The sequence below is a fragment of the Paramisgurnus dabryanus genome, chromosome 3 (genome assembly GCF_030506205.2).
Source record: "Paramisgurnus dabryanus chromosome 3, PD_genome_1.1, whole genome shotgun sequence".
Taxonomy (NCBI): Eukaryota; Metazoa; Chordata; class Actinopteri; order Cypriniformes; family Cobitidae; genus Paramisgurnus; species Paramisgurnus dabryanus.
The window spans coordinates 39,573,969-39,583,602 of record NC_133339.1 but is presented as its reverse complement, the minus strand read 5'-3'; the positions used below and the strand labels follow the sequence as shown (position 1 = coordinate 39,583,602).

Below are 9,634 nucleotides of genomic sequence, written 5' to 3'. Positions count from 1 at the left end.
AACATAAATCACATCACCCGTCACACATAAATCACTTACAGCTGCATTCCCACACAAACCTGCAGGGAAAAAACTTCCTTGTTGATTTAGGAATAGTTTTGCCAAGCATTGTATTGTACAGACTAACATCTAAGCAGCTCTCAGTGGCTTCATGCCTGACGTCATGAAGCCTGTTTAAACCACACATCACCCCTCCACCCCTCTTGAGTCAAAGTAAAGGGGGCGTGAATCATATAAACTGCACTAACAAAACTCAGAGGCAAAGAAAGAGAGACATAAAACTGATTACAAAGCACCGTCTAATGTTCTCGTGAATACTTGTGTGCTGTTATTTCTTTGATGAAGCGAGCCGTGAAGATACTAGTTTTTGATTCAAGTTTTGTTTTTTAACCGTGAGACTCATTTTGTGGAATAACTCAGGATTAAATATAAGTTTAGCTTCTTGAAAAAGCGATTTTCACAATGAAGCACGTGTATCTGCTGGTTTTCGGTGAGTTACATTTTTAGATCTTGTTAAGCTTTATGTTTCCACTGAGGATTGTACTGTAAGAACAGATGTTTGTGGTTTTGAGAACGACTGCATGTGACTCTGTCTGTGAAAACCCAGCTAAAGTCTTTTTTGTTTGTTTTCTACATAAAATCATCCTTGATATATGAAAATATATATCCTTAACCTTAAAATCTTTAATACTGAGTTAAGGTCATGTCAAAGATTGAAATCAATAAATGAAATGAAACTTTGATGTGACTTTGATCTACATAAAATCATCCTTGGTAATGTAAATAACATTCTGTGAAAATATATATCCTTAATATCTTTAATACTGAGGTAAGGCCATGTCAAAGATTGAAATCAATAAATGAAATGAAACTTTTGATGAAACTTTAGCCTGGATTTCACATACAGGGTCACATTTGTTGCAGTTTCAAGCTGTTTAAAAAATAGATGATCACAAGAGGAAGCTGCCACAGATAGGAAAATATGATGTCACAATGGGGCAGTTTCTACAGCAGAGCCCATGAGGTTCAGCGATGTTGGAAACAGCTGAATGTGAGTAATTTGCTGTATAGAGAAAGAACAGAACAGCCGTTCATTCAGTTGTATTGATCCTAAGATTTTCACTTGCTACATCACACAAATGTTTACAAAACATCTACATTGTCAGAAAAAAGGCAGTACTCTTTAAAAAATATGTACCATTTAGGTACAGATATGTATGCATTGGATGCCAATATGTATCTTTGAGGTGCCAATATATGCATTCTTTGTTGTCAGTATGTACCTCTGAGGGGTACTAAAATGAATTCTTTAGGTGCAAATGAGTACTTTTTGAAAGGGTACTGTCTAGAACCAGCTAGTGACCATTTTTTTCTGATAACCAGAGCTTCACATTAAAACCCGCCAAATGTGGGTAGATTTCCGCTGTGGCGGGTAAAACAGCCAATCCCACTAGCCACTTTGGCAGATTGAATATAATTTTTTGTTTGTTTTCTTAAAAGTTTTGCGAAATGATAAACAATGTGCAATGCGACACTGGAAAACTACAACTCCCATGAACACTTCCTTCACCCACAGCGCAATGTACAGTATGGGTTATTTAGCCTATCATAGAGAGCTCGAGCACTGATGGATTTGCGAATGCACAGGACGCGGTCTGAGCGCATACACCACACTTCGGGAAAAATAAAACAGTTGCATGGAAGTGATTGAAGAGATTTAAAGTGTGTGCACAGTCTCTGGGCAAGAGTTGTGAGAAATTCATAGCGCATACCTGAATGCTCACGTCCCAGTTTTGTCCGAAGTCAAAGGAAACCTAGCTAAAACAATTTTATTGAATTCAATTTTATTTATATAGCACTTTTCACAATTGTTAATTGTTGCAAAGCAGCTTTACATGAGTAGATGTAGGGGAGATCACAGAAAATCAATAGATAATATTAGAAGTAGAATATTGCGGCTAAGGATAAACCGTACAAGTGAGCGTATTAATAATGTAACGTATACAGTAAATTTACTTTAATTAAAGTCATTTTAGGATGCCAAAGTCAAGTTTAATCATATAAAATGTATTTTACCAACAACAAAATTGTGGCCAGTAAAAATGCTGAGTGGCTAGTAACTTTGGAAACCAACTAGACACTTTGGCTGGTGAGCAAAAAAGTTGATGTCAAGCCCTGCTGACAATGTGTAATATGAAGTTGTGAAAACACATTGGGTTTTGTTCAAACTTTTGCGCATGCATACGCACAAAAGTGTGCATGAAATGTGCGTATACGGACGTTGTAACGAACAAATCATGATTCAACGTAAACTTTCATTCTAAAATGTCTTCTAAATGTATGCAAAAATGTAAGAACAACTAAGACATATATCTGTGTTATATATTTTATATATATTTTTCCTTGTTTATGATTATTGCGTTTGTGTGGTCTAAGTTGTTTTAAATTTTTGCGTACATTTAGAAGAAATTGTATTATGAATTTTTTTTTAATCATGATTTGTTCGTTAAAATGTCCATATGCACATTTCACGCACAAAATTGTGTGTATGCATGCTTAGTGAATGAGACCCGTTGTTTTCATAGTAAAACATTTATTGTGTTACAACCATACTCTATACTTAAAAGTATACAGTAAAAAAGTATACATAAAAGTGCTTAAAAGTGAACATTGCCATTTGACTTTCTTAGATTTTTTTAGACATTATGGGCCCTATTTTAACGATCTGAAACGCAAGTGCGAAGCGCAACGCGCAAGTGAGTTTGTGGGCGGTTCTTGGGCGCTGTTGCTATTTTCCCGGCGTGAGAAATAACTCTTGCGCCGGGCGCAAATCAATAAGGGGTTGGTCTGAAGTAGGTTCTTTATTCATAGGTGTGGTTTGGGCGTAACGTCAAATAAACCAATCAGAACGCTAGCCAACATTACCTTTAAACGCAAGGGCGCAAGTTCCATGGCGGGTTGCTATTACAGATGTGGCCTTTAAAAACGCGCGTTTTCTCCCGCGGCATTCGCCAAATCGTCTCGCGGAGTCACGCAGAATTCTGCAAGTGTTTTCGGGGGGGCTACTTTCCCTTTTCCCTTAATGTGTTTCGCTTCACAGAAAATCCACCAGGTGGCGCATAAAAAACTACATTTTTATATGCGTTGTCATTGCGGTTGTTTCCAGAAGTTAATAAGGGCATTGCTGAATATTTAATATTTCTATTAAAACAGCAAAGTGACGTCAACCCCTTCTTGCCAGCATAACAGCGCATACATTTATTAAGATGACTGTACGTGCAATGGGCATTTATACTAAGTGCAACAAAGAATTTAGTGTGAGCCTAATACCCTTAACTCTATTTACAATGAATATCTTAATTATTTGTGTTGTCGAATTTTGACACCGTTTCATTGTTTGTTTATAATATTAATAATTATGTCCGTTTTTCTAAAAGTATTACTATTTTAAAGAGATTCATGTGGTATAAAAATACATGTTTTAAAGTTAAAAATGTTGTAAAAATATATTAGTATTATTGTTCTTAATATATTAAGAACAATAATATGACACATGTATATTGCGCTAAAATGCTATACATATGGAAAGAGGAATTCTTCTCAACCACCACCAATAAAGTTAAAAAAATATTCTTTAGAAAAATAGCGTTTAAACCCACGCAGAGCGAACAAGAAAACATGGGCCTATGCTTACATACTGTACAGTGGGCATATGATATCTTTATTTAGTTTTACATATTTAAAACTTTAATAATACCTTTCTTGCGCATATAGGCAGTCAGTGTTATGATTTTTTTTTATCCTTTCAGCCGTTATTCATAACAATAAACAGATTTCCTTATTGAAAGAAAAACGTAGAAAATGTTATTATGGGTATAGTTGATGCAAATAAAGTGTGCAGTATACAAAAAATGCAAACAAATTATTTCTAAAAGTGGCAAGATTTTAAAAAGATAAAGGTGGTATAAAGAAAGACATGAGAAAAGTAGAGGTATGCAAAAGAGCACAGTTTAGTTATTGTTAATTAAAGCGGTTTTATACACCTTTGTTTGAATTGACAAGCATTTTATTCGCCACTTTCAACACATTTTGTGATTCATTTACTGATTTATTACAGAAAATTGTTGTCAGAAGCAAAGCTATTGTACAAAGCATCTTTATATGTATGTTTTAAAGTTAAAAATGTTGTAAAAAATATATTAGTATTCTTTAATTTAAGAATAACAATATGATACATTTATATTGCGCTAAAATGCAATATACATTATTCTGCAAGCAATATAAATTATTCTCAACCACCACCAATAAAGTGTAAACATTATTCTTTAGAAAAAAAACGGCGTTTAAACCCGTGTTGCGTGGAGCGAACAAGAAAACATATGCTTACATGCTTATTCGGCATATGATATCTTTTTTATTTAGTTTTACAGTTTTAAAAGTGGCAAAAAAGTTCTTAAAATCTAATGAATACTGGTTTTGTAAAATGTATATAACTGCAGATGCGTGCGTGGGATCCGGGCAGGTATCATTTTCCTCCAGACCTTGACGCATGGTCGCGGGAAGGCGAGAAATATATTTTTTTTAGGTTAAAATATTTTGCACAATTGATATATTACTTATGAATATTTTAGGAAATTATTTTTGACACACGTAGGTTATTACGTGTATTTTGGATTTTAATTTCATTACTGTGCCTATCCGTGGCCTCATCCGAGCGCACTTTCTCCGCCTTGCATCTTTTGAAGACATTGGTATGCAGCACCATGACCCAGAAAAGACTCACACACCTTTCCCTGATGCATGCCCACACAGAAATACTGAACTCCCTGTATATTTGTCCTCTAGCTCATGAGAGACTTTGGAATCTCTATACAACCGGCGCAATTCGCGAGGCGAGTTTTTTCTGTTCGAGTAAAGAGCGCGTTGATAATATGCGTATTAACGGAATGACAACGCGGGTTTGTTTATTACATGGATGCGCAGCAGCACAAAAACGCTTTTTAATATGAAAAATTAAAGGATTAAAATGTAACAGATTATTATTGAGTCTCTTGGACATAAATGATGACCAATTATGAGACGTTAGAAGGCGCAAAGAGCTGCTTCATCTGTAGCTAAGTAAATAAATGCTTTGCTTTAAACAAATGCATCTACTTTTAAATGTTTTTTTTTAAATGCTACCCAACGGATTTATTGTATATAATGACTCTGCACCTGTAGATATGGTGAGATGAGAAAACATTTTAAGTAATGCTTTTAAAAAAAACATTTCGCTGTCCAAGTGCTGAAATGGCTCTCCACACGTTTGTAAATTCTTTATCTTTTGTTTGTAACAAATAAAGTATTTTTACAGTACAAACCTTATATAAAGCCTATTCTAAAAATGTAATTATACACCATGTTTTTCTTATTAAAAGTATACAATATCAGAACTAAACCCATTATTATTTTTGTTCAAATTATGAATTATTTATATGTTTAAAAAAGACAGTAATAGTACTATTTAGTAAAAAAAGATCTATATAAAAATATACTAGGTATGTTAATGTAAGAATATTTTACATCTGTTAATCGACGTGTGATCTTAACTTAAAAACGAAAGTAAAATATGTTCGTCCGCATGGACATTGAAAACTGTGAAGTTTAATTAATATTATATGTTGTTATAATATTATATGTTGTATGTAAATTGTAACGAAAGTAATTCCCCCTGGGATAAGTATTTTTGCTTCTGATTAATAGCGCATATTCATCTGAGAACTGATGATGTCTGTGTTTCAGACCCTGGCTGTGTGCCCTGAAGTGTATATGACAATAAAGTAGTAAATCTCAATGTATTTATTTTAGGCTCATAGGTTTTTTGGTTAAAAAAATTCACAGCACCCCCTGTTCAAAATGACTTCCAGCGGCCCTGCCTTGACGCTTTGTGTGTTCGACTTTAGCCTAAATGGTGCGGCGCTGACTGGTCGGCGTATGACATCAGAGTACCGCGAGAGCAAAGTCGGACCATTTGTAACATTTCGACTTGCTCTCGCGGTACTTTGATGTCTTAGTTGCCGAACTGTCTGCGCAGCGCCACATAGAAACGCCCTTTGACTCTTTAAGGCAAAGTACCAGCAACATGAGAAGTGGTGGCACACAAAAGAAAGTGAAGGTACGCAGTACGCTAAAATATAAAGTGTCTGTACTGCGAGCACTGGTTTAGTTATTTACATCGTGTGTTGCTCTTTCACCATTGTGCACCCGCGCACTCGCTCTGTAGTTTGTAGCTCGCGCTCCGGCTTCGATAAACAATGCCCGTTTCTCAATACCAAGTAGGGGAGAGTGGGGCAAAGTGAGCCAGTGGGTAAGTTGACCCACCCCCTTTATCTAGGCAACCATACAGATTTGTAGCCGTGTGACCACAAATACAGGTAGCAACCATAATTTATATTTGGCTATGTTAAAGAGAAGGACAAATTAAAGAGTTATGATTAAAGTATGATTTAAAAAAAAAAAAAAAAAGTTTTTATCCTATCAAAGTAAAATGTATACATACCAGGTATAATGGCTGTTATGTCAAAGTAGATTTATCCAGGTCTAAATATTTATACCATACATATTGGTGATAGGCTAATGTATAAAACCATGTGAATGATTTAGCTAAAGATTAGCCTGAATTACTAAGCTAGGCAGTTTTCCAAAACGGTGGCTGTGGGGCAAAGTGAACCAGATGGGGTAAACTGAACCAGGGGTTCAACCCCACCATGAGGCACTGTAACCATTGAACATGTTTCATAACAAAAAGAGCCTAGGTTATATCAACATATGTCAAATTAAGTTACCTGATATCCACTTAATTTTATAAGTTATAAACATTCATTTAAAATAACATACAGCGTATGTATTAGGCCTATTTGCTTAAATAGCATTTTAACAAAGAAACTGCAAGGGTTGAAATTAAAACCCAACGCGCTGGTGAAAACTGGATAAACCGGTTTTCTTTTGATTCCCTGATGATGAGGTGATCGATTAGCATTGGGGGTTGGCAAAGAATTGGCAGACCTAGGGGTGGGTGGTTTTTAATTTCTTGACTCTGTGTCACTGGTAGCTGCTAAAACAAGCAGCTAAACCATGTACAATTAATTACATTTTGGAATTAACTTCCTTCATGTCTTTTTATTTATACACTGTAAAAAATATTTTCTGAATTTTTAAGTAGTTAGCATTAAATATGTTTACAAACAATTGGTTTACAAACTCTGGGATGTTTGTGATTATCATCATTCAGAAAAGTGGTGCTTGTGTTTAGACTTGTGTTTTACGTGATTAAATCATGAAGATTACATTAGTTTCTTTTCAGTGTAGAACAGTTTGTAATCAAAATGCAAAAATATAGTATATTTATAAACATCGCTGAAACAAAGAGTGAATTAAAATTAAAAAAGTAATAAAGTTAAAGCTGCTGATAATTTTGTTTATATTTACTAGCCTTTTCTGAGTGAAAAATGTTTAGATTTTGTTAAGTAGCCTAAATCCTACTCCAATTTATTTCAGTGTGGGTTTCTCATTTTTATCAGCTTTCTTTTGCTTTTCAAAGGGCCGTCTACCTTTGCTACCGCCAGTGCTTTAATGTGGGCCGGTAGGCGCCAGTACTCAGTACCGCCACTTCCAAATATAGCTCTTGCGTACCACCACCTCTCCCTGCGCCCAGAACGTACTTCTAGCGTACCAGAACGCTCATTTGCACATCTGTTTAAATCAGAGGCTTAATTTAATCCTTTGGCTGCGCTGCCGCTTTTCAAAGCGCCCTTCACAATGCAAGCTACCTAATTCGTCCCACCGAGAGCAGAGACTACATTACCCATACACCTTTGAGTTTTACAAGTTAAAAGCGCATGCGTAGCTTTTGCTGCTGTCAATAGGCTTGTTCGACTTCATGCGGCGCCCCGAGAATCGACAGCCGGAAGACGTCACAGTATCGCGAGAGCGAGGCGAAATATGATTTCTTGAACAAGCATAGTGTTAACAACGTGGTTTGGAGAGGTGTGTGAAACGCGCAACCATAGCTGCTCTGTTAAAATGAAAATACAATGAATACTTAATATGCCCTCCTGGTTTTAGACTCTGAGGAGTAAAAGAACAAGGCCAGAATCAGAGGACTCTCGCTGGCTGACATCCCACCAAGCCAGAATGATATCGCTGCAGGTACCCTTTTGTAGGTACTACGTGACAATCTCTGCTGTCGCGGCTGTCAGCTTGGTTCCCCTCGACGCAACTTCGGATTTCCTCAGACGATGTGCAGTGTAAAAACATTATTGAAATTGTATTATACATACTTGCTAAACTACAAGTGAACAAAATTTCAATGAATTTGAACGACGTGCACAGGAGTTTTATCACCCGCAAAATGGAAAACAATGGGACAATATAAAGTGATGACTTTCGAGTTTCAAATGGCCAATATTTTGTTATTCTTGAACCCATAGACATGGTCTTGGTGTCCAGAGAGTATCTTTGCCCGACAGCGACAATATGTTATTAAAAAATAAATTACATCATTATGGATAAATGAGTGCTTGCAGAATATACATATTTGAGAATGCTTATCAGTACTTTTTTGTTTCTTTAACTTTAAAGATGAATATTCTTCTTTAGAGATGGGCAATTTTCAGCAATAGCACATTATATTCAACATTTTGAGCTCATAAAAAAGATTTTTCGCTTATTTAAATGATTTTTTTTATGTTTTTATGCACGTTTAGTTTTGGTGCAATTTCATCAAAAGCTTATAATTAGGAAATACACACAACACGCTTAACGTATATTTTATATATCTTAAAAATGTTGTAAAAATTGCGTATTCTTATATAATAAGAATAACAATATGATACATTTATATTGCGCTCAAAATGATTTAGAAATGGAAAATGGAATTGTTCTCAACTGAGTGCTTGCAGAATATATAGGCTATATTTGAGAATGCTTGTCAGTACTTTTTTGTTTCTTCAACTTTAAAGATGAATATTCTCCTTTAGAGATGGGCAATTTTCAGCAATAGCACATTATATTCAACATTTTGAGCTCATAAAAAAGATTTTTCGCTTATTTAAATTGCTTTTTTATGTTTTTATGCACGTTTAGTTTTGGTGCAATTTCATCAAAAGCTTGTAATTAGGAAATTCACACAACATAACGTATATTTTCCATATGTTAAAAATGTTGTAAAAATTGCGTATTCTTATATAATAAGAATAAAAATATGATATATTTATATTGCGCTCAAAATGATTTAGAAATGGAAAAAGGAATTCTTCTCAACTACCACCAATAAAGTTTTAAAATTCTTCTTTAGAAAAACGGCATTTAAACCCACGTGCACCGAACAAGAAAACGTATGCTTACATACAGTCCGTGTATGATATATTTTTTATTTAGTTTTACATATTTTTATTTATATGCATTTAATAATAGTCTACCGTAAGGTCATAATGTACACACTGTTAAAAATGATTCAGTGGCTTTGTAAATATCTCTAAAATAAATGATTAAAGTAACTTAATAAAATCTCTTAATGCAGTTATGCGATTTTTTTAGTTGGAAAATAAATTACTTAAAATAGAACAGATATTTTGTGTAAAATGTACATATATTA

General features: G+C 34.8%; 1 protein-coding gene across 2 annotated transcripts in view; it reads left to right on the top strand.

Moving 5' to 3' along the window:
* Positions 1–258: 258 nt before the first annotated feature.
* The window catches only part of adgre5a (adhesion G protein-coupled receptor E5a), a 33,905-nt gene continuing 24,529 nt past the window's right edge, over positions 259–9,634 (top strand). For both annotated transcript variants that reach the window (XM_065244544.2, XM_065244534.2), the window contains exon 1: positions 259–490. In XM_065244544.2, coding sequence (XP_065100616.2) covers positions 463–490 — 28 coding nt within the window. In that variant the 5' untranslated portion in view covers positions 259–462. The remainder of the gene's footprint in view (positions 491–9,634) is intronic.